Source organism: Dipodomys ordii, unplaced genomic scaffold, assembly GCF_000151885.1.
Source record: "Dipodomys ordii isolate 6190 unplaced genomic scaffold, Dord_2.0 Scaffold49, whole genome shotgun sequence".
Taxonomy (NCBI): Eukaryota; Metazoa; Chordata; class Mammalia; order Rodentia; family Heteromyidae; genus Dipodomys; species Dipodomys ordii.
In genome coordinates this window covers 4,997,744-5,023,416 of record NW_012267265.1, presented here as the reverse complement: position 1 = coordinate 5,023,416, position 25,673 = coordinate 4,997,744, and the positions used below count along the sequence as shown (strand labels likewise).

The following is a 25,673-nucleotide window of genomic DNA, read 5'->3' as shown; positions in this document are numbered from 1 at the left end:
CACCAACGTTGTAAAGCTCGTTTTGGACATGACAACTTCTCATTGTTGCAACAGGTCCACCTGTATCTTTAAACAATAGGTTTTTCCCCATCTCCTCCTCAAGTTATACTGCCAGTCTTAGGTCTTGAACTCAAGGCCTAGCACTAAGTTATAATAACAGTCCTTCAAACTTATTTTTCTAGAGGAAATAACAAACTTACCACTCTAAGCAAAAATTATCAAATTTACCAGTTGGTGAAATGTTGTTTTTTTGACAGCTGTGGAGCTTATACTAAGGGCCTGGACACTGTCCCTGAGCTCTTTTGCTCAAGAACAACACTCTACCATTTTGAATCACAACTTCACTTCTGGTTTGGGAGTGATTAATTGGAGATAACCGTCTCACAGGGACTTTTTCTGCCTGAGCTGGTTTTGAACCGTGATCCTCAGATCTCAGCCTCCTGAGTAGTTGAAATTACAGGCATGAGCTACCAGCACCTGTCAGGTAAAATGGTTTCTAAAACTAATATATCTGTAATGCTGGCATGTGAAAACAATGAAGAAGTTGGAAGTATAAAAGAGAACTGACACTGTAAGCACGTTCCCAAGTAAAATACTTTCATAACTGTTTTTAGGTATAACCTAAAAATGGTAATGATATTATTTATACCCAAACCAGGGCACTTTTGAAGTAACAGAGGACAATAGTAATTATAATAATGAATCCTGTCCTAGCAAAACTGGGGCATTGGGTCAACCTAATTATCAATCCTATGCAGGCAACTCTCTGGGTATGAATAATACTCAGACTTTACTTACAGAATAACCATCTAGCTTGAGATCCATAACTTCAGAAATGCAGGTATACCCAGAAATATTCAAAGACCCACAAGAATCACTAAAGTCCATAATTAAGGAACTGGTATAAACTTATGTAAAACAGAAGAGAAATTTGGTTATGAAGTAAAACAAGTTTAAGAAGTTCAAAATTTTCTCAGATGGGGAAGGTGGCTCAGTTAGGTCGAGTGCTTGCCTTGCATGCATGAGGCCCTGGGTTCGATTCCTCAGCACCACATAAGCAAAAAGAAAAAAGCCGGAAGTGGCCCTGTGGCTCAAGTAGTAAAGCCCTAGCCTTGAGCTGAAGAGCTGAGGGACAGTGTCCAGACCCAGAGTTCAGGCCCCATGACCGGACTCAAAAAAATTTTTTTTCTGAGATGTAGAAATCATTTAAAATACTACATACTACTTTGTCATTTTTACTCCTTAACTTCACTAACACCAACTAAAATTAACTAACAGTTGATTTGTCAGCTTGGTTTTTTTTAACATATTTTTATTGTTATTAAAATGTGATGTACAAAGGGGTTACAGATAAACAAAGACAGATAAGCAAGACAAAAAGAAATAAAAACAAACAAAAAACCCTCTTGCTTCCATTTCCTAGAGTTCATTTAGTTTTTTTTTTTTTTTATACTTTGCTTATGTGGTGCTGAGGAATCGAACCCAGGGCCTCAGGCATGCAAGGCAAGAGCTCTACCACTGAGCCATCTTCCCAGCCCCCTAGAGTTCATTTAGATAAATATTATTTTATATGATCAAAGGGACAGAGACATTGTGGCTTTAACCATTCAAATTAAAAATCTTGGGAGGGCTGGGAAGTTGGCTCAGTGGTAGAGTGCTTGCCTCGTATGCATGAGGCCCTGGGTTTGATTCCTCAGCACCACAGAAGCAGAAAAAGCTGTTAGTGGTGCTATGGCTCAAGTGATAGAGCGCTAGCCTTGAGCTGAATTGCTGAGGGACAGCTGAGGCTCAAAATTCAAGCCCCACTACCAACCAAAAAAAAAAAAAACAAAACCATGCAGGAACAGCGCCCAAGTCCTGAGTTCAAGCCCTAAGACTGCCACCAAAATGAAAAAGATTTTTTAATGCTCATCTGAAACAAATTGATGATCTTAGACTTATCAAATACGAGCAACTTCATTTCCTTTGACGGAAATGCTGACAAAATTCTTACCACGTTTACATGTAAGGATAGCATACCTGTAGCATTAGATGTAAATTAGTCACTTTTTGTGCAGACCAGCCTGAATTTTCATCTCCAACTTCAAACCAAGGTTTCATACGTTGAATATATGAGCCTTCTTTGAAAAAATTTTGATTGGAATTGTTGTTTTTTAGCAAGTTTTGGAGCAAAATCAAACAATCTTCCACAACTATACCTGAGGAGAGAGCATAAAATAGAAATATTCAGGCTGATAAAAATCTTTTTAGAAAATCAATCCCCTAACATTTTGTTGTTGTTTTGTTTTTGTCTTTTCTGTTTTGGAACTGGGGATTGAAATTAAGGCTTATACATGGTAGGCAAATGATCTACCACTGAGATACAACCCAATCCAAAATTATTAACTTTTTTTTTTATGGTACTGGTGTTTGAAATCAGAGCCTTGTGGTTTGTTAGGCTGTCCCCCACAAAACATTTTTAACACAAATCTCTATGCTCAGCATCTCTTTATTTTTTTAATAAGTTTTTTATTGTGAAAATACTACAGAGGGGTTACAATTACATGAGCAAGGTAATGAGTACATTTCTTACCAAGCAATTGTTGCCTCTTCCTTTGTTTTTCCCCTACCATCCCTTCCCTCCCATCTCCAAAACTACACTCCACCCCCCTGCCTAAATTGTAAAGTTCGTTTTCTGACATAGCGTCTTGTACAACTCATTGTTGCAATAAGTCAACTTGTATCCCTATTTAAACAATATGTTTTTTTTCCTTCCGCTCCCCAAATTATACCAACATCAAATACAGTGAAAACAAGAGGTTATACCGTAGGGGAGGGACATACAAAGCAACAAAAAAATCACGTGGTACCTTATAAATACATTATCAGCATCTCTTTAGTTCAGCAAAACCATCTTCCTGTTCTGACTATTGATACACACATGCTACAAACCAGTTGTGATCTCCTGACATCTGTCCACCTATCCATTCACCACAGTGCCTCATCTTTCATCCACAATCAAGATTAAACATCATTTCTTTAGGAATGATGATGGTAAAAATCCAATGACTAGATTAAGATCACCATCTACATGCTTTTACATTAGGTGGTTACTTTTATTATTAGGTAGTATCTCTCTTCTCTACTAGTTATAATTCATAAACACATTCCTCCAAGAAATACAAATAAGACATCAAGTATATACATAGTAGTTATTTATTGAGCAAATTAATTATATCTTCATTTATCTCTAGGAAACATTTGACAGTGTTATCTCTGTTTCTAAAATGTCCTCGGGGACTGGGAAGGTAGCTCAGCGGTAGAATGCATGCCTTGCAAGCATGAGGCCCTGGGTTCGATTCCTCAGCACCACATAAACAGAAAAGGCTGCTGTGGCTCCAGTGGTAGAGCGCTAGCCTTGAGCTGAAGAGCTGAGGGACAGCGCCCAGACCCAGAGTTCAGGCCCCATGACTGGCAAAAAATAAATAAATAAATAAATAATAAAATGTCCTTTTGTCTCCAAAACACTGCTCTTACCTTACAGATAGATCTCTGGCCACTCCTCAGACTAGTTTTCATATTTTCTGTCCTCCAATGTTTCATCCATTTTTTACTTCTCTTCTTACTACTTGCCCCTCTCCAGGATAAGTGTCATCCACACAATAGCTTCCATTAGTAACACAGTAAAACTTTCCAACTAATCTTTCTTTACCAAGGACTAGACCAATCAGTGGTTCCCAATTTCTCAATAAAGCAGACTGACTGATACTGGATATTCACAACAGACAGGCTCCTCTACACTCACACTTTGGCTGCAAGTGAGGGTATAAGTATTTTTTTCAGTCTTTAGGTTTACAGAAAAATTGAGACAAAGATCCACATTTTTTTTCCCCTCTCAATTTCCCATTAATAACATCTTTCATTAGTGTGACACATTTGTTATACACTATTATTTAAGTCCATAATTTATATTAGGGTTCACCTTTTGTACTATGAAATTCTATGGGTTTTGATAAACAAATAGGCTCATATATCTACCACTACAAATAGTTCTACTGCCTTGAAAATACTCTGCAATTCATCTATCTATCTCATACTTTCTCAACTCCAAATCATCCATTAACTGGTGACATCTTATGTCTCTTTAGGTTTTCCTTCCCAGACTGTCATATATTTGAAATTGCTAGCAATACACATTTACAGATCGTACATGCCTCTTTGTGAATTGAGTCTTTTCTTTTCATTGCTAAGTAATATCCCATTTTATAGATGTACTAGAGTTTGTTTATCCCTTACAAACTGATAGACATTGTGATTGCTTCCAAGTTTCTGGCAATTGTGAATAAAGCTACTATAAACATTCATATGCAGGTAGGTTTTTTTTGTTTTTTTGTCGGTCATAGGGCTTGAACTCTGGGCCTGGGCGCTGTCCCTCAGCTCTTCAGCTCAAGGCGAGTGCTCTACCACTTGAGCTACAGTGCCACTTCTGGTTTTCTGGTGGTTTATTGGAGATAGGAGTCTCACGGTCTTTCCTGCCCGGGCTGGCTTTGAACCGCGATCCTCACATCTCAGCCTCCTGAGTAGCTAGGATTACAGGTGTGAGCCACCAGCGCCCGGCGCAGGTAGGTTTTTTTTGTTTGTTTTCTTCTGTGCCAGTCCTGGGGCCTTGAACTCAGGATCTGGGTGCCGTCCCTGAGGTCAAGGCTAAAGCTCTACCACATGAATAACAGCTCCACTTTTGGCTTTTTCGATAGTTAACAGCAGACAAAAATCTCATAGATTTTCCTGTCAGTCCTGGCTCTGAACCTCAATCCTCAGGTCTCAGTCTCCTAAGTAGCTAGAATTACAGGCGGGAGACACTAGGGCCCAGCACAGGTAGGTTTTTGTGCAAATAAAGATCTTAAGTTCTTTTGGGTAAATGCCGATGATCATATGGCAAGATACACTTAGTTGTTGTTGTTGTTTTTTTTGGTCGGTCGTGGGGCTTGAACTCTGGGCCTGGGTGCTGTCCGCTCTTCAGCTCAAGGCGAGCGCTCTACCTCTTGAGCTACAGCGCCACTTCCGGTTTTCTGGTGGTTTATTGGAGATAGGAGTCTCACGGTCTCTCTTGCTGGCTTTGAACCGCGATCCTCAGATCTCAGCCTCCTGAGTAGCTAGGATTACAAGCGTGAGCCACCAGCGCCCGGCAGTTGTTTTTTTTTTTTTTAAAGTTCCAAAATGTCTTTCAAAGTCCTTATATTATTTTGCATTCCCCACTAGCAATGAGTGAGGTTTTTGATCCCCACATCTTATCCAGTATTTGGTGCTGTCAATGTTTTGGATATTTAGCATTTTAATAGGTATGTAGTACTATTTTACTGTTTTAATTTACTGTTCCTGGGGGGGAGGGGGAGAGTTGTAGTGGTAGGGAGGGAGGGATGGTAGGGGAAAAACAAAGGAGTAAATAACAACGCTCAATAAGAAATACACACATTACCTTACTAATATAACTGCAACCCATCTGTACAGTATTTTTACAATAAAAATATATACATAAAACAATCTACTGTTCTTACTGGGGAACAGCAAATTTGTATACTTCTTTGGAAAGGAGACTGTTGAGATCCCTTGCCCTTTTTTTTTTTCTGTCTGTCATGGGGCCTGAACTCTGGGCCTGGGTGCTGTCCCTCAGCTCTTCACCTCAAGGCTAGCACTCTACCACTTGAGCTACAACATCACTTCTGGCTTTTTCTGCTTATGTGGTACTGAAGAATTGAACCCAGGGCCTCATGCATGCAAGGCAAGCACTATACCACTGAGCTACCTTCCCAGCCTACCCCTTGCCCATTCTTTAACTGGCTTGCTTTCTTATTAAGTTTTAAGAGTTTTTGGCATTTTTCATATATAAATCCTTTTACAGATATATTAGTTTTGCAACTTATTTTCTATCAGTCTGGCCTTTTCTGCACAGTACAAGTTTTCAATTTTTTATGAAGGGAAAATATTTGTCATAAAATAGTTCCATAAAAACAATATACACCATGCTTATTTAATAGGATTCATTCCTTTCAAATACAAGAACTGCATAAAGCAATAATGTCCACACAAAACAGTGATCACCTTACATATCTTTAAGCTCAAGTATTGCAAAGTATATTTATGTACTCTCTCTCTCTAGACATATATATATATGCACACATATATGTATAATCTACGGCTAGGTATTTTCACTAATACACACTGTCAGCATTTAAAATAGCTGAAATAGAATAAAGGTTCTGTTCATGATTTTTAGAGTTGAACTAGCCAGATGTCCCAATTTATTGCCTCTAGCTTACTTATGACAATAGTTTTGGGCTTCTATTTATTCACCAAAAGAAACATATCTTGTTGTTTAGTTGTATTCTTTTTTTTTCTTTGGTTGGTCCTGGGGCTTGAACTCTGGGTTTGACCGCTGTCCCTCAGCTCTTCAGCTCAAGGTAAATGCTCTCCCGCTTGAGCCACAGCACCACTTTCTGTTTTCTAGTGGTCTATTGGAGATGAGAGTCTCTCGGACTTTCTTTGACTGGGCTGGCTTTGAACCATGATTCTCAGATCTCAGCCTCCTGAGTAGCTAGGATTACAGATGTGAGTCACCAGCGCCTGGCTTTTAGTTGTATTCTTCAATCTCACATTTTCCATTCTTTATACCATGAGATAGTTGCACCCTAGTTTTCCTTCAAGAACACTGACACACTAACTAACCTTAAGCATAAAAACTCAGGGTTAGTTCCCAGGCCCTGAGTTTAAAGCCAAAGACTGGGATAAAAAGGGGAAAAAAAAGAAAATTTCTTCATATCTCATCAAACATAATAGTGTCATAAAAACGTCCCCATATCACACAAAGAGGCTTTACATCTATTTACTCTCTCCTTGGTGTATGTACTGTTATCATAACAACACTGTCCCAACATGAAGGTAATCTTGTATTCTGCATTTGTGCTCACTCCCTGAGCTTTCATTTTAGCTTCAATCCACTTATTTGTTGTTGACCAAATAACAATGTCATAATCTTCATGTGCAGTAGAAATTTATGAAGATACAGCCTTGTTAATTCTACCCATATTTTTGCACTAAAGCCAGATAACGTATAAGTAACATCTAGTACTAAAAGCTTTCTTCCTTTTCTGGGAGGAGGATTCAGTATTTTCATTTAGTAATCTTTTACTCTGTAAGAAATTTTCAGTAGGTTTCTTCTGTATTGAATGTCAACTATTTCATCTTCAACACCAAAATTGATTGACTACATCATGATTATTAGGATGTGGACCTGAAACACCTTCCAAGTTCTCATGAGTTTTCATTGTGATTTTAGTATTTGGTTTTAGTTTAAGAGTACCAAGCTTAACATTTTCTGCACCTCATTTAATGATATTTTCAAAACCTTTTATAATGCTTATCAAAATCTCAAATATCAAGCCAGGTACTGGGGGCTCATGCCTGTAATCCTAGCTACTCAGGAAGCTGAGATCTGAGGATCACGGTTCAAATCCAGCCTGGGCAGAAATTCCATGAGACACTTATCTCCAATTAACTACCAGAAAACCAGAGGTGGCACTGTGGCTCAAGTGATAGAGCACTGGCCTTGAATTGAAGAGCTCAGGGACAGTGCCCAGGACCACAGTTCAAGCCCATGACAGACAGAAAAAAAATCTCAGTATTAGTTAATAAAATCTGTTATATCTTCCTTGATTACTTCTTGAAATGCTTCTTTTCTCTAATAAACTTAACCTTACTTCTCAAGTAAAAGCAGTTTACTTTCTCAGTTGCAAGAATACTGAACCTTTGATCCTTCCAGCTCAATCTCTTTTTCAGAGGCCATGGTTCCTCTACTCTCTCTTTTTTTCTTTTTTTTTTTGGTGGTGGGGGGAGGGGGGGAGTTGTCAGCCCTGGAGCTTGAACTCAGGGCCTGGCCACTGTCCCTGAGCTTTTTGTGCTCAAGGTTATCATTTTACCATTGGAGCTATAGCTCCACTTCTGTTTTTTTGCTGTTCTAACTGAAGATAAAGAATCATACAGGCCTTGTTGCCTGGACTAGCTTCAAATGTGATCCTCAGATCTTAGTCTCATGAGCTAGGATTACAGGCATGAATCACTGACAGCCGGGCAGGGCAGGGCAGGAAAGTCCAGGGCAGGGCAGGAAAGTCCGTGAGACTCTTATCTCCAATAAACCACTCAAAAACTGGAAATGGCGCTTTGGCTCTTGCCTTGAGCTGAAGAGCGCAGGGACAGCCCCCAAGCCCAGAGTTCAAGCCCCACGACTGACCAAAAAAATAAAATAAAATAAACTTCTGCTCCCTTGAGGCTAAAGCTATTTGCCTGTTCCAACTCTTACTAATTCCAGTTAAGTGACAAATTTGTGGTTGCTTCTCTTTGCTGAATGAAAATCTCAGTGGCAGTTTGATATCATTCTTGTTACATGTAAGTATTTAGTTTTTGGTAGCATTTGGAGTTGAACTCACAGCTTCATATATGCTGGGTTCATGCTCTACCATTTGAGTCATACCTCTAGCTTTTTGCTAGTTACTTTGGAGATAAGAGCCTTGTGGACTTTTCTGCTCAGATTGGTTTTGAATGGCAATTCTTCAGACCCCAGTCTTCTACTCAGGTAGGTTACAGGCATAAGCCACCAGTGCGTGGCTACTGTTGATTTTTAATGTCAATGACAATTCAATCAACACATGGACCTCTCAGTTTATATGGTCTCTCTTCAATAACAATCTTCACTCTCTTATTAAAACCTTCTCTTTCCAACTCAAGTATTCTCAACTTATCTGTTTTCTATGGTTTCCCTGAGTCTTTAAGCCCATTGTATAGATGTCTTTCCTTTTAGAAACCCAATTTTTTTTCCTTTTGAGATATCAAACATGATAAAGAAAAAGCAATTTATATTTAATAGAGCAGCAGAAAAAAAAAGCATGACATATGAGTTTCCATTTCTATTTCCAAATGTATTCCCTAAATGCTAACAAGTCTAGGGCTGGGAATGTGGCTTAGTAGTAGAATGCTTGCCTAGCATGCATGAAGTCTTGGGTTCCATTCCTCAGTACTACATGAACAGAAAAAGCCAGAAGTGGTGTTGTGGTTCATGTTGTAGAGTGCTAGCCTTGCGCAAAAGAAGCTCAGGGACAGTGCCCAGGCCCTGAGTTCAAGCCCCAGGACAGCCAAAAAAAAAAAAAAGAAAGCTAACAAGTCAGTGAGCCCCAAGGACTCTCTTTTAATAGTATCTTCATACTATACCTCCATCACTGTTCCCCTCTTCTGTAATAATGTCAAGCAGTCTCTCAAAAGCATTTTCAAAAGCCACAATTTTCTGGATTGCTCCATTGCTTCTTGTTAGTGCTTGTAGTAGTAAGACACCCTTATAGAGAAAAAAAGAAAATGTTCAATGGAGTACAACATTTATAAAATATTTAATTTACTTGAAAATTATATTTTAAATTACTTTAGCCAGTAAAAAAAAATTTCAAAAACAACAATTTTAGAACAGGCAGGATTAGCACCAGTCCAACTCCTTCACTTTATGTATACAGAATTAAGTACAGATAAGTTAAGTCATTTGCCCTCCCTCAGGTCTCAAAGGGACAGAGTATTGACTAGAATTGACGTTTTACAATTCCTAATTCAGCTCTCTTTTCATCATATATAAATGAAATATACAGTTCTTTCACATTCATCATTACATAGTTTTCCTTACAGTTTTAAGGAATTATGTGTGATTATATATTTCTCAAGAATCCTATTGTAAATGATTCTCAATAATTCTATCATACTATGGCAGACCTTCTAAAAAGTTTAGAAACTTAGAAATCTGGGCCCCAAATTCCCTAAGGTTGATTCTCATTTTCTGCTTTTTATTCATTTTTGCTTATTTTATTAAACAGAAACAATTTCTGAGCCCCTAAAGTGATCATAATGCTTAAAAAGACAGAAAACACATTATATATAAAAGCACAACTGAGAAGAGTCATAGCAAATTGGTAGACCAAAAGTCCTGTCAGTATTGGGCAGGTACCTGTTTATCCAAAACCAAATGCCCTCAGTCTAATTGGGCTTCTTCCACTCAAATCTTGAGAAGGGTAAGAGGACTTACTTTTAGATATAAAATTCTGTTTAATGCTGTCAACCTAAATTTAGCTACTAATGAAAAAAAAATACAGTAAAAACAATTCAAAGGCTCTGAGCTTGAAAAGTATGTTTAAAAACTGGATGCCCTTGCTAGGAAGGTGGCTTAGTGGTAGAGTGCTTGCCTACCATGCATGAAGCCCTGGGTTCAATTCCCCAGTACCACATGAACAGAAAATGCCAGAAGTGGTGCTGTGGCTCAAGTAGTAGAATGCTATTCTTGAGCAAAAGAAGCTTAGGGATAGTGCCCAGGCCCTGAGTTCAAGCCCCAGGTCTAGGGAAAAACAAAACCAAAAATTGGATGATCCTTAGTAAAGCACCTTTATAATAACAATTTAAAAAAATTTTAAACCCTAAATGTCCTACATACTAGTTGTGCAACTTTAATCAAATTACATAAATTGTCTCAGTATACTCATGTGTAAAATAGAAAAATAATATTTTAAATAAAAACTGAAGGAGAGCCGGGTGCTGGTGGCTCACGCCTGTAATCCTAGTTACTCAGGAGGCTGAGATCTGAGAATCTTGGTTCAAAGCCAGCCTGGGCAGGAAAGTCCATGAAACTCTTATCTCCAATAAACCACTAGAAAACCAGAAGTGATGCTGTGGCTCAAGGGGTAGAGCACTTGCCTTGTGCTGCAGAGTGCAAGGACAGTGCCCAAACCCAGAGTTCAAGCCCCATGACCGACCAAAAAATAAATAAATAAAATAAAACTGAAGGAGATAAAATTACTTTTATAGAATCTATTGTGTGTGTATGGGGTAAGGAGGGGACCAGTCCTGGGTCTTAAACTTAGGGCTTGGGCACTATCCCTGAGCTGTTTTTCTCAAGGCTAACACTTTAACATTTGAACCAGAGCTCTACTTCTCACTTTTTGGTGGTTAATTTGAGATTAAGATTCTCATGGACTTTCCTACCTGGGCTGGCTTCTAACACAATTCTCAAATCTCAGCCTCCTGAGTAGTTAGGATTAAAGGCATGAACCACCAGTGCCCAGCTTGTATTATAGACTTTTGATAAAGTTTACATAAAAATATAGAAAAATGCTCAATGAACAAAGAGCAATATAGCATTAATATAAAATACTCACTTGTATGCAGATATTAAAATAAGTATCGGAATGGAAAATAAAACAAGAACATATCATGCTCTACAGTTACAGATAATCAAGAACAACCTTGTGAACTACATAATCAAACAAGAGTGAGCAAGCCAAATGCACTATTTTACTAAGTTTACATAGTTCCACGTCTGAGAATGTTTCTTCTACTTTTAGGAGAAAAAGAGAACCCCAAAGGTAAAGCTCTGTATTAAATTCAGAAGAGGATGGAAGAAAGCCTAAGCTGTGCAAAAAAAGCAAAATGATTTGTTTAGTTCAAAATACATAGACAGAAAATTTTAAAATGCTTTAGCTGGGAGCTGGTGGCTCACGCATGTAATCCAAGCTACTCAGGAGATGGAGATCTGAGGATGGAGGTTTGAAGTCAGCCTGGGCAGGAAAGTCCATGAGACTCTTATCTCTAATAAACTACTCAGAAAAAGCCTTAAGTGGTGCTATGGCTCAAGTGACTAGCTTTGAGCAAAAGGAGCTCATGGACTGCGCCTAGGGCAAGTTCAAGCCCAGGCCCAGGCAAACAAACAACAACAACAAAAATTGTGCAACCATGTAAATAACTTTAAAAGGTCCAAAAGAAGCTGAGTGCGGGCTGGGAAGATGGCTCAGTGGTAAAGCGCTTGCCTTGCATGCCAGAGGCCCAGGGTTTGATTCCTCAGCACCACATATGCAAAAAGAAAAAAGCCGGAAGTGGCGCTATGGCTCAAGTGGTAGAGTGCTAGCCTTGAGCTGAAGAGCTGAGGGATAGTGCCCAGGCCCAGAGTTCAGGCCCCACGACCGGACCCCCCCCCAAAAAAAGAGAAGCTGGTTGCTGGTGGCTCATACCTGTAATCTGCTACTCAGGAAGCTGAGATCTGAGGATCGCAGTTCAAAGTCAGCCCAGGCAAGAAAGACTGTGAGACTCTTATCTCCAACTAATCTCTAAAACCCAGATTTGGATCTATTGCTCAAAGTGGTAGAATGCTAGCCTTGAGTGAATGAGCTCAGGGACAGTGCCCAGGCCCTAGGCTCAAGTCCTATGACTGTCAAAAAAAAAGTCTAAAAGACTATTACTCCAACTTCTCCAAGTCTAACATCTTATAACACAGGTTTATTGCAGAGGAAAAAAAAAAAAAAACTGCATGTTCTTGGATTTTTTTTTCCAAATTTAACTTACATCATTACGAATTACTTCCCTGGAATCTGCTAATAAATCCATCAATCTTGAAACACCTAGAACACACAACCATGAGAAAAATACTGGCAGACCAGAAATACAAATACTGATTAAACTAAAAAATTTATAGCAAATTTCAGTTGCTTTCTCTAGTAAACGTTCCTCATTTTTAACCAATATTATATAAGGAAGTTAAGTCACTTACCCATGGGACTGACTAAAATAATTTGCTGCACCTGAGGCCCTAATTGTTTTAAAAGAGAAGTCAGAAGCTTTACACCAGGCCAGCGAACATGGAAATCAAACTCCTGAAATACAGAATTAAAGTATTAAAATCTGCAATTGACATTCTCAACAAAAATATTTTCAACTAATAGTGGCATGGAAACTGTGAAAAGATGGAAGTTGAACAAACTTATGAAAAGTAATTTAAGCAATAAAAAAGCAGGGGACTGGGAAGGTGGCTTAGTGGTAGAGTGCTTGCCTCTCATGCATGAAGTCCTGGGTTTAATTCCTCAGCACCACATAAACAGAAAAAGCCGGAAGTGGTGCTGTAGCTCAAGTGGTAGAGCATTATCCTCAGCTGAAGAGCTGAGGGACACACCCAGGCCCAGAGTTCAAGCCCCAGGACCGACAATAAATAAATACATAAATAGCAATAAACAGAAAAGTGGTCATGTAAATATATTAAACTGACTAAAGTATTAGTAATGAGACAAGACAGTATTTTATAAAAATAGAAATAAAATATGCAGATAATAACTTTAAGAGGTCATACAATTGAACACGTAGAAAGTATAACAAAATAAACATCAGTATCTTTAATGGTATATACATACTACTTCCTCAGTAACACCCAAAAAGGCAACAAAAGCTCATTCAGATGACAAAAATATCAAGGTTCCTTATTTACCTCCAATAAAGATAATAGGAGAGTGACATTTTCTGGCTGTTTAATGAAAATTTCTGTAAACTGGCTTCCCAAATCCTCACTCTGTCTTGTGGCGTTTTCTTCTGTAATATTAAAAAATAAAACACTTCAACATAATGATATATTATTTTAAAATATCCTTTCAATTAATAATTAGAAGAAATGATAATTTAAATAATCTAACACTGCAACAATATGAATGACTAGCATCGCATCTGTATTACAATTATGATGGAAAGCTACATTCCTCTTTGGGAGAACAGTATTTGGGTATTTGAATTTAAACTTAGGGTCTTAGCTAGCTAGGCAAGCTCCATGACCGACAAAAAAAAAAAAAAAGAATTGGTGAAATACTACTTAGAGGGATTTTATGAGAAATAAAAAACAAATAATAATCCATGGTTTGGACCTAAACAATAGGAAAGATGGAGATGCCATTTACTGAGAAGCCAAGTACTGTGGGAGAAGCAAGTTGAGACATGAAACCAAAAGCTGACTTTTGAACACATTATCATTGATAGACCTTATGAAACTCCAAATGGAGCTATCAAGTAAACACAATAAATACAAGAAATATATTTCAGGGAAGAGTTCTGGGCTGGCTAATACATGAATTAGAATGGTAAACATGCAAATAACATTTAAAAGGCCAGGCTCTGGTGGTCTGTAAACCTCAGGAGGCTGAGATCTGATAAACACCATTTGAAACCAGCCTGGACAAGAAAGTCTGTCAGGCTCTTAATCTCTAATTAACTACCAAAATGCCAGTCCCAGGACCAGCAAAAAAGAATGTACCAAGGATATGAGTGGATTTTAAAGTGATTTATGCCATTTCAAACCAAACAGACTTAATGGAAATGAACTAAAAACTTTCTAAGGCTAATAAATTGCTGTACTTTATACATTTATATAAGTCTTATTTTAAAAGGCTAAGTATTTATTAGGGAAAACATACTCTATACTAGTCATCAGGTAATATACACGTGTGCGTGTGTGTGTGTGTATGGATTTGTATGAGTGTGTGCATATACATATATATATATATATATATACCATAAATACATAAATATAAAAAGGTATATATAAAGTAATTCCGTTTTTAATCAATAAGCAAAATAAATTAATTACTTCAGATGTGACTAATATCCATATTGTCTAATTAAAACCAAATAATTAGAACAAAAAAAATGTCCATTTTTGGGGACTGGGAAGGTGGCTCAGTGGTAGAGCGCTTGCCTTGCATGCCTGAGGCCCTGGGTTCGATTCCTCAGCACCACATAAGCAAAAAGAAAAAAGCCGGAAGTGGTGCTGTGGCTCAAGTGGTAGAGTGGTAGCCTTGAGCTGAAGAGCTGAGGGACAGCGCCCAGGCTCAGAGTTCAGGCCCCACGACCGGACCCAAAAAAAAATGTCCATTTAAAATATTTCCTAGCTACTTGGAAGCACAAATCAGGAAGACTATGATTTGAGGCAGCCTGAGCAAAACAGCAAGACTATCTCAACCAACAAGCTAGGACTGCTTGGAGGCATTTGTAAGAGGACTGTGGTGAGATAAGCCCTATACAAAAAGTATGATGCTTCTGAAAAATAACTAAATCAAAACTGGGCTGGGGGCTGTCGGTCAATGGTTAAGAACCTATCTTGCAGGTGGGAGGCCATGAATTTAAAACAAGAAAAGAAAGACCTAATATAGATGTCATGGTACACACCTGTAATCCTGGCACTTAGGGGCTGGTTAAAAGAATCTGAATTTTGGAGCTGAGAAGGTGGCTCAATAATAGAGTGCTTGCCTCGCATGCATGAGGCCCTGGGTTTGACTCCTCAGCACAACGTAAGCAGGAAAAAGCCACAAGTGGTGCTGTACCTCAAGTGGTAGGGTGCTAGCCTTGAGCTGAAGAGCTGAGGGATAGTGCCCAGGCCCAAAGTTCAGCTCCCACAACCAACCAAAAAAAAATCTGAATTTTGAGGTCAGCCTAAATAACACAGCAAGATTCTGTCGTGAAAAAAAGTATCTTATTCCATCTCATAATTTTCTAAATCACAACAAAGCAATCTTCTTTGAAATTTTCAAGAACTTTTTAAATTTTTCAAGGACTTGGCTTATGTCTTTATTGATTTTTTTTTTCTTTTTTTGTCAGTCGTGGGGCTTGAACTCTGGGCCTGGGCGCTATCCCTCAGCTCTTCAGCTCAAGGCAAGCGCTCTACCACTTGAGCCACAGCGCCACTTCCGGTTTTCTGGTGGTTTATTGGAGATAGGAGTCTCACAGTCTTTCCTGCCCGGGCTGGCTTTGAACCGCGATTCTCAGATCTCAGCCTCCTTAGTAGCTAGGATTACAGGCGTGAGCCACCAGCGCCCGGCTATTTATTGATTTTTTAAAAAATCACTTAAAATGAAAAAAACCACTTGTGAATAAGTGTATAAAATAGCACTGTCTTTAATATCAGCAAAATTGATACAGTTCAGCTAATTCTTATATTTAAAAAACAAAAATAACTAGAAACTTACCTACTTCTTCCTCTTCATCATTAGATATTATATTATATAGTGTATCCAAAGAATAACCTATTATTTCAGAATCTGAACTGGAAAAAAGAAATTATTACATTTACACACTGCTAGCCAGAATACAAATTATTATAACTGGTTTTAGACAGTTATTTAGCAAAACTATAAACATTAATTCCATTTCTAAAAATATACTCTAAGGTAGACCAAATTAGAGCTACAAATGAGGTGTATGGTTTACTTATAGAAATTTAAGCTGGGCACCAATGGCTCACCCCTATAATCTTGGCTATTCAGGAAGCTGAGATCTGAGGATTGCACTTCAAAATCAGCCTGGCCTTCCTTTCGCTGCTGCGGCCGCAGCCATGAGTATGCTCAGGCTGCATAAGAGGCTTGCCTCTAGTGTCCTCCGTTGTGGCAAAAAGAAGGTCTGGTTGGACCCCAATGAGACCAATGAAATCGCCAATGCCAACTCTCCTCAGCAGATCCAGAAGCTGATCAAAGATGGGCTGATCATTTGCAAGCCTGTGACTGTCCATTCCCGGGCTCGATGCTGGAAAAACACCTTGGCTCACCGAAAGGGTAGACATATGGGTATAGGGAAGCGAAAGGGTACAGCCAAGGCTTGCATGCCAGAGAAGGTGACCTGGATGAGGAGGATGAGGATTCTGCAAAGGCTGCTGAGGAGATACCGTGAATCTAAGAAGATTGACTGCCACAGGTATCACAGCCTATATCTGAAGGTTAAGGGGAACGTGATCAAAAACAAGTGCATTCCCATGGAACACTTCCACAAGCTGAAGGCAGACAAGGCCCGCAAGAAACTCCTGGCTGACCAGGCTGAGGCTCGCAGGTCTAAGACCAAGGAAGCCCGCAAGCGTCGTGAGAAGCGTCTTCAGGCCAAGAAGGAAGAAAGAGATCATCAAGACTCTATCTAAGGAGGAAGAGACCAAGAAATGAAGCTTCCCTCTCTTATCCGTACATAGTGGCCTCTGATTACACAGATAAAATCGCTGAAATAAAACAAGCCTTTATCTTAAAAAAACAAAACAAAACAAAAAAAACAACAAAATCAGCATGGGCAGGAAAGTCCTTAAAACACTTATCTCCAAATAACCCCAAGAAATCTGGAAGTGGCAGAGTGGTTCAAAGTGGTAGTGTTAGCCATGAGTAAAAAAGCTCAGGGACAGCACCCAGTCCCTGAGTTCAAGTCCCATGACTGTCCAAAAAAAAAAAAAGAGCCCCACAGAGTGTTACATGGTGAGAACCTGAGGCCTCTTGCCAATAGCAATGTCATTGAGTCACCTGCAATCACATCCTCCAGTCCCAGTCAAGGTTTCAGATGACTATAGTCCTGATCACATCTTTACTGAAACCTCATAAGATAAGTATAGCCTGGGACTGGGAAGATGGCTCAGAGGTAGAGCGCTTGCCTTGCATGCATGAGGCCCTGGGTTCGATTCCTCAGCACCACATAAGCAAAAAGAAAAAAAGCCAGAAGTGGTGCTGTGGCTCAAGTGGTAGAGCGCTAGCCTAGAGCTGAGGGACAGCGTCCAGGCCAAGTTCAGGCCCCACGACCAGACCCAAAAAAAAAAGAAGTGAGCAACTAAAGTTTGAAAGGCATATTCAACCAATAAGATTTTAAAGTTATCAACTCACACTAATAAAATGAAAGATTTAGATAAAATCTCTGGGAAAAAAAAAGAACCCTAATATACTGCAGGTAAGCCTATAAACTTAGTGTTATCACTATGGAACCAAATATAGAACTATTGTACAGGGCTGGGATTGTAGTTTAGTGGCAGAATGCTTTGCCTAGCATGCATGAAGCCCTGGATTTGATTCCTCAGTATCACATAAACAGAAAAAGCCTGAAATGGTGCTGTGACTCAAGTAGTAGAGTGCTGGCCTTGAGCAAAAGAAGCTCAGGGACAGCACCCAGGCCCTGATTTTAAGCTCCAGGACTGTAGAGGAAGAGGGGGACCAGAAGGAACTATTGTACAATTGGGCACTATCATTCTTGGGCATTTATCTCAAGGAACATAAAAAAATATATAGGCACCTACACATCCATGTTCACTGTAGCACTAGCCACAATAGCCAAGAAATAGTCTAGATGCCCTACAACTGATGAATGGATCAAGAAGATGTAATATATAAACACAATGAAGGGCTGGGAAGATGGCTCAGTGGTAGAGCGCTAGCCTTGAGCTGAAGAGCTGAGGGACAGCGCCCAGGCCCAGAGTTCAGGCCCCACGACCCACGACCGGACCCCAAAAAAAAAAAAAAACCACAATGAAATATTATTCAACCATAAAGTAGAAGTAAAATAAGCCAGGGTCAGAAGGACAAAAATTTTCTCTCATATGTGGACATTGGATATAAACCATATATACATGAGAATGTACAGGATCGTGTGTGTGTATGTGTGTGTATCTAAACATGTAATCAATCTGACTAAAGTATGATACATACGTGTAAAAGCACAGTGATATCCTTTTGAACAATGAACATGCAGTTTAACAAAGAAAAATATTAGGAGGTTGAAACATTTCTTCTTTGTGTGTATCATTAGTAAGGAGAGGGGAGAAGAGAAAAGGAAGGAGTATGAGTATAGACAAAAGTATTTTATATACTTGTGTGAAGGTGAAACAAGGCAATTTGGTTTGTAAAGGGAGGAAAAGGGGGGGAGAATGGTGGAGGAGCATTGTATACATAACAGGACTTGCTAAAAGTGAAGCCCCCTTGTACAACTAATTTAATGCCAATTAAAAAACAAACAAATAAACAAAATAACCTAAGAATTGAACTGGGTGCTGGTTGCCCATGCCTTTGATCCTAGCTACTCAGGAGGCTAAGATCTGAGGATCACAGTTCAAAGGCAGCTCAGGCAAAAAAGTCCATGAGACTCTTATCTCCAATAAAACACCAATAACAACAACAAAGATGCTGAAAGTGGAGCTGCAGGTCAAATGGTAGAACACTACACTTGAGGAAAAAAAAACAAAATAAAATAAAATACAGTATTTTCACAATAAAAAAAAATAAAAAATAATAAATTAAAGTAAAATAAAAATAGAGTTCAGAGACAGCATCTAGACTGAGTTCAAGCTCTATGACGGGCAATACAAACACAAACACACACACACACACACACACACAAGTAAGTCTGGATAACTGACATACCATCCTAAATTATATTATTGTACACTGTAGGTGAGTATCAAAACACCTATTTGATCAATTCAAACCCCAAATCTTAAGCTTTTAGTAGCTTTTGCTTCATTTTGTTTTTATGTGTATCACAATGCACAGTGGCTTACACCTAGTGTTGAATAAATATTTACTGAAATGACAATAGCTTTAATATTTAATAACTATATTTACCAGTAACATTGTTTACCATAAATTTAATATTTACTAAAGTATTAATATTTCAATAGCTTTAATAATTTAATCTTCTAAAATAATGATGCTAATTTTAAAACAAAATAAAAGTTTCAAAAAAAATAAGAGGAGAAAAAACATTTAACAGAGACTTACCGATCTGTTTGTAAAACATGGATAAGATGTTCCATAGCCTGGATTCCCACTTCCAAGCGGTACTTCTGCACATTAAAGGAAAAAAAGGCTATTAAAGTTAAGTAATGTTAAGCTTAAGAAACGGAAGTAATTTGTAAAGCATTACAGACCTTGGATAATGATTTGAGAGCACGCACAGCATTTCTTCGATCATCCAATAAAGTAGATGAAGCTACTCGGTCACAAAGCTTTTGAATCTATCATAAGAAAATAAAACAGCATTAAGGGAACAAAAAGAATAAAAGCAGCTGTGAAGTTTTACCCCCAAACTTATACTATATAATTTAAAAAAAAGAAAGTCAGCAAAGAAAGTCACTGAGAAAGGAGTCATTCACAAATCAAAATATTTATTTTGATAATATTTGTTATCTCATTACCAAGATCAATTGTTTCAGAGTCTTGAAAAGTGAGAAGGGGTGAAGTTTTAGAAGCCTAGTAAGTTATACAAATTGAGAAATTAAAAAGGAATCACCGCAGGGCACCGGTGGCTCACACCTGTAATCCTAGCTACTCAGGAGGCTGAGATCTGAGGATCTCGGTTCAAAGAAGCTAGCCCAGGCAGGAAAGTCTGTGAGACTCTTATCTCCAATAAACCACTAGAAAACTGGAAGTGGCATTGTAGCTCAAGCGGTAGAGCATTCGCCTTGAGCTGAAGAGCTGAGGGACAGCACCCAGGCCCAGAGTTCAAGCCCCACGACTGGCCAAAAAAAAAAAGAAAAAGAAAAAAAGAAATCACCGCTGGGGCACTGGTGGCTTACACCTGTAATCCTACCTACTCAGGAGGCTGAGATCCAGAGAATTAAGGTCTAAAGCCAGCCTGGTATAAAAGTCCACAAGACTCCATCACCAAAATGACAAGCAAAAAGCAGAGCTGGAGGCATTGTTCAAATAGTAGAATGCCAGGTGAGAAAGTAGGAGGCCCTAAGTTCAAAGCCCAGTACCATAAAAGAAAAAGAAATTAACAAAGCTATTGGAAAGGGCTAGAAATGTGGTTTAGTGATAGAATGCTTGCCTAGCATGCATGAAGCTCTCTCTGGGTTCAATTCCTCAGTACCACAGAAACAGAAAAAGCCGGAAGTGGACCGTGGCTCAAATGGTTGAATACTAGCCTTAAGCAAAAGAAACCCACAGACAATGCCCAGGCCCTGAGTTCAAGCCCCATGACTGGCAAAAAATTAATAATAATATATTGGAGAGATTAAAGTGATAAGGCACCAAGTAGGTAGGTACAAGTATCTGAAAACATCTGATGGGAACATAGTTTCAGAAACTAGTGCTCAGATCCTTTTTAGTTCAATATTTTATGTTATTATATGTTCTTTAATGACAGTTCTCACAAAAATTCTGTAGATATAAAATTTTAGTATGTCACTCAAATGTTTGTACCTTATATATCTGAATTAATGTTTTCTTACTTTTTTGTGGACGCCCATACAGGAGCTTGAACTCAAGGCCTGGGCACTGTTCTTACATTTTTCACTTAAAGCTAACACTCTATCGCTTGAACTACAGCTCTACTTCTGGCTTTTTGGCAGCTGAACATAAGAATCTCACAGACTTTGCTACTCAGGCTGGCTTTGAACTGGGATCCTCAGAACTCATCCTTCTGAGCAGCAAGAATTACAGGCATTAGCCATCAACAGCCAGCTTGTGTTAATGGTCTTAAGATTATAGTGTTTTCCAGCTGCTGGTGGCTCATGCCTATAATCCTAGCTACTCAGGAGGCTGAGATCTGAGGTTCGAGGTTCAAAGGCAGCCCGGGCAGGAAAGACCGTGAGACTCCTATCTCCAATAAGCCACCAGAAAACAGAAAGTGACCCTGTAGCTCAAGTGGTAGAGTGCTCACCTTGAGCTGAAGAGCTGAGGGACAGCACCCAAGTCCAGAGTTCAAGCCCCATGACCGACAGAAAAAAAAAAAAAGATACAGTGTTTTCCATATTGTGTTTTGCATCTCACATGTTCCAGAAGATAGTAATAGATTTTGTATGGTAACAGACCAAATGGGAAAAATTAAACAGGTTTCTGCATTGTGGACTATGAAACGGACTTCTAAGGGTCTACTATGCTTTATAGAATGATAACCAAACCTAACTTTACTGTCTTATTCACTTCATAGAAATCATTCCTGTCTTAAATTGCATTTACCTTCATAATAGTACTGAGTTTTCAAAATAGAAAAGATATAATTATCCCTGTTAAGCAGCTGGTTGATTTTTTTTTGTCAGTTGTTGGGCTTGAACTCTGGGCCTGGGCACTGTCCCTGTGCTCTTCTAGCGCTCTACCACCTGAGCCACAGAGCCACTTCCAGTTTTCTGGTGGTTAACTGGAGATAAGAGTCTCATGGGGGGCTGGGAAGGTGGCTCAGCAGTAGAGTGCTTGCCTCCCATGCATGAGGCCCTGGGTTCAATTCCTCAGGACCACATACACAGAAAAAGCTAGAAGTGGCACTGTGGCTCAAGTGGTAGAGCGCCAGCCTTGAGCTGAAGAGCTGAGGGACAGCGACCAGGCCCAGAGTTCAGGCCCACGACCGACCAAAAAAAAAAAAAAAGTCTCATGGACTTTCCTACCCAGGCTGGCTTTGAACTGCAATCCTCAGATCTCAGCCTCCTGAGTAGCTAGGATTAGAGGCATTGAGACACCAGCACACCCGGATTGGTTGATTCTTCTATGCTTTGTTTTGGGTAATAATGAGGCTTAAATTGAAGAACTCAATCTTGGTAGGAAGGTACTCTCCACTGAACCATACCTTCTAGTCTCTTAATAAGTTCTTTATGATTAGAAAAGTTAGGGGCTGGGAAGGTGGCTCAGTGGTAGAGCGCTTGCCTTTCATGCCTGAGGCCCTGGGTTCGATTCCTCAGCACCACATAAGCAAAAAGAAAAAAAAAGCTGGAAGTGGCGCTGTGGCTCACGTGGTAGAGCGCTAGCCTTGAGCTGAAGAGCTGAGGGACAGCGCCCAGGCTCAGAGTTCAGGCCCCACGACCAGACCCAAAAAAAAAAAAATGTTAGATCATGGTAACAGTATGTTCATCGCAGCAGTATTCATCATAGCTATGATATGAAACCAACCCAGATGCCCGTCAGTAGATGAATAGATCAAGAAAATACACAATAGAATTCTATGCCTCCATGAGAAAGAATGACATTGCCCCATTTGTTAGGAAATGGAAAGCCTTGGAAAAAAATTATATTAAGTGAAGCAAGCCAGGCCCAAAGAAACATAGGTCCTATGGTTTCCCTTATTTGCAATAACTAGTATATGTCTAGGACAAGTAGAAAGTGTCAAAAGCTATGTACATATAACCATATAAGATGATGCTAAGCGAAATAAACCCCAAGATGGGGACACAAGAGGTTTATTTGTGGGGTTTTTTTGGGGGGGTCTGGTCGTGGGGCCTGAACTCTGGGCCTGGGCACTGTCACTCAGCTCTTCAGCTCAAGGCTAGCACTCTACTACTTAAGCCACAGAGCCACTTCCGGCTTTTTTCTTTTTGCTTATGTAGTGCTGAGGAATCGAACCCAGGGCTCATGCATGCAAGGCAAGTGCTCTACCACTGAGCCACCTTCCCAGCCCACACAAGAGGTTTTTAATCTTTGTAGCTGTTGTTTTTAATGTACTTATGTACTATGTGATTTTTTTTTGTTTCTTTTATATGTTCTTCCTCAATGGTAAAACCCGTTTCACTGTAGTTTATTCCGGTGCCCTGCATCTTGTATATACATTTTTCTAATTTGGGGAGGGGAAGGGAAACAACAAAATGCTGAAACAAGGATACAGGCTGACCCATTGTAACAATAAGATGTACAAGACACTATGTTGAAAATGAACTTTACAATTTGGGGTGGGGAGGAGTTGCATCGGTGGGGAAGGAAGGGAGGGTAGGGGGAAAAACAAAGGAGGGGGTAACAATGCTCAATAGGAAAAGTACTTATTACCTTACTCATGTAACTGCAACCCCTCTGTACAGTATCTTTACAATAAAAAAAATACATTAAAAAATTCTTAGAAAAGCCAAATACAATTTTCCTGAGTAGCACTGCAATTTCCTCTACTAGGGTGTATACCTTTCATTAGTTTGTTCAAAGGTAGTTTATAGTTAATACTGGAATACAAAATTGTTTCTAGGCATTGTTTGTTGCTTCTTAACCTGGGACCTTAAGATCTCATTCTAGATATGCAATTCTTAGTTCTTTTGAGGTACTTAGTTCCAGTACCATAAAGGACTTGAACTCTAGCCTCAGCTCCACCTACAGTTGGTATATAGAAGGATTTGTGTCAAAATATAATTTCCTATGTCTGGAAGCTCTTCAGTCATTATGAGTTTAATTTACAAATGCAAACGCTATTTGATAGTGGTAGAAAGGTTAGGAGCTTGCTTTAATTTTAGTTTCAGTCTTTGAGCTCTAAGGAAGCTAATATTTGGGTCTTGCTAGTAGAAGGTGTGAAACAGCTTGGTGCTTGTGGACTATACCTATAATACTAGCTACTCCCAAGGCTAATATCTGAGGATGGAAGTTCAAAGCCAACCCAAGCAAACAAATCAAGAGATTCTTTGGTTTTGTTTTTTTTTTGGTCGGTTGTAGGGCCTGAAATCTGGGTCTAGGCGCTATTCTTCAGCTCTTCAGCTCAAGGCTAGTGCACTACCACTTGAATCACAGCGCCATTTTCCGGCTTTTTCTGCTTATGGAGTGCTGAGGAATCAAACCCAAGGCCTCATGCAAGCAAGGCATGCACTCTACCACTGAGCCACCTTCCCAGACCTCAAGAGACTCTTATCTCCAATTAATCAGTAAAATCCTGAACAGGAGGTGTGACTCATGTGGCTGAATATCAGCTATGAGTGAAGTCCTCAGTTCAAGCCCCAGAGTACCAGCACATACACACACATGCACATACATGTATGCATGTACACACATAAGGTATGAAACATATACAAAGAAATCCTAATCTCAATCATGAAAGTAAACACAAGCTAATATAACAACAAGATTCCTTTTGTCTATTATATTCACAAAAATTAACAGTAAGAATTACAGGGGCACCAGATGCCAGTGGCTCACACTTGTACTCCTAGCTACTCAGGAGGCTGAGTAGGCTGAGATCTGAGGACTGTGGTTCAAAGCCAGCCTGGGAGGGAAAATATGTGAGACTCTTATCTCCAATTAGTCACCAAAAAACCAGAAGTGGTGCTGTGGCTCAGAGTGGTAGAATGCTAGCCTTGAGCAACAGAATTCTGGGACAGTGCCCCGGCCCTAGTTTAAGCCCCACTACTGACAAAAAAAAAAAAAAAGAATTACAGTGGCACACTAAGTAGTTCCACAAAAAACAAAAATAGACAAAACCAAAATTGTATGTATAGAAGCCAATGTTATAGTTATTCTTGGTAGTGGTAGACAACTGACTGTGGTACAAAGAGGACTTCTGAGGTGATGTTAGCATACAAAGTAAGCTGAGGTTTTGGTAGTGGGGCTTAAACTCTGGAGTCTGGGTGTTGTCCCTGAGCCCTCCAACTCAATGATAGCGTTCTACCACTTTGAGTCACAGAGCCACTTCCAGTTTTCTGGTGGGTAATTGGACATAAGAGTCTCATGGTCAGGCTGGGAAGGTGGCTCAGTGGTAGAGAGCTTGCCTCTCAAGCATGAGGCCCTGGGTTCTATTCCTCTGTACCACATAAGCAGAAAAAGCTGGAAGTGGCGCTATGGCTCAAGTGGTAGAGCCCTAGCCTTGAGCTGAGGGACAGCGCACAGGCCCAGTGTTCAGGCCCCACGACCAACTGAAAAAAAAAAAAAAGAGTCTCATGGTCTTTCCTGCGGGAGTTGGCTTTGAACCACAATCCTCAGATCTCAGCCTCTTGAGTAGCTAGGATTACAGGCATGAGCCACTGGCACCCACCTCTCCTATATCCTTTAACAAAAAAGATTCAAGTAGTTCTATAGGGCTGATGATATAGTAGCTCAGTGGCACAACACTGCTTAGCATAAGGGCTAGAGTCTGATTCCTAGCACCATAAAACAAAAATAAACTAAAAGGATAGATAAAAAATAAATTAGGAAGTGGCGCTGCAGCTCAAGTGGTAGAGCACTAGCCTTGAGCTGAAGAGCTGAAGGACAGTGCTCAGGCCCAGAGTTCAAGCCCCACGACCAATAAAAAAATAAAAAATAAAAATAAAGGGCTGAGAAGGTAGCTCAGTGGTAGAGTGCTTGCCTTGCATGCATGAGGCCCTGGGTTCGATTCCTCAGCACCACATAAGCAAAAAGAAAAAAGCT

General features: G+C 39.6%; 1 protein-coding gene and 2 pseudogenes across 3 annotated transcripts in view; 1 reads left to right on the top strand and 2 right to left on the bottom strand.

The window, feature by feature from the left end:
- The window catches only part of Uso1 (USO1 vesicle transport factor), an 87,712-nt gene that overhangs the window by 50,403 nt on the left and 11,636 nt on the right, over nucleotides 1–25,673 (bottom strand). For both annotated transcript variants that reach the window (XM_013020213.1, XM_013020212.1), the window contains exons 2-9: nucleotides 19,520–19,606; nucleotides 19,371–19,435; nucleotides 15,828–15,904; nucleotides 13,307–13,407; nucleotides 12,599–12,701; nucleotides 12,394–12,449; nucleotides 9,238–9,358; nucleotides 2,020–2,198 (exon numbers count right to left, since the gene is read on the bottom strand). In XM_013020213.1, coding sequence (XP_012875667.1) covers nucleotides 2,020–2,198; nucleotides 9,238–9,358; nucleotides 12,394–12,449; nucleotides 12,599–12,701; nucleotides 13,307–13,407; nucleotides 15,828–15,904; nucleotides 19,371–19,435; nucleotides 19,520–19,606 — 789 coding nt within the window. The remainder of the gene's footprint in view (nucleotides 1–2,019; nucleotides 2,199–9,237; nucleotides 9,359–12,393; nucleotides 12,450–12,598; nucleotides 12,702–13,306; nucleotides 13,408–15,827; nucleotides 15,905–19,370; nucleotides 19,436–19,519; nucleotides 19,607–25,673) is intronic.
- Nucleotides 6,704–7,819, bottom strand: LOC105988428 (annotated as a pseudogene).
- Nucleotides 16,156–16,872, top strand: LOC105988569 (annotated as a pseudogene). Its single transcript, XR_001175207.1, has one exon. The product of XR_001175207.1 is annotated as a 60S ribosomal protein L19 pseudogene (transcript).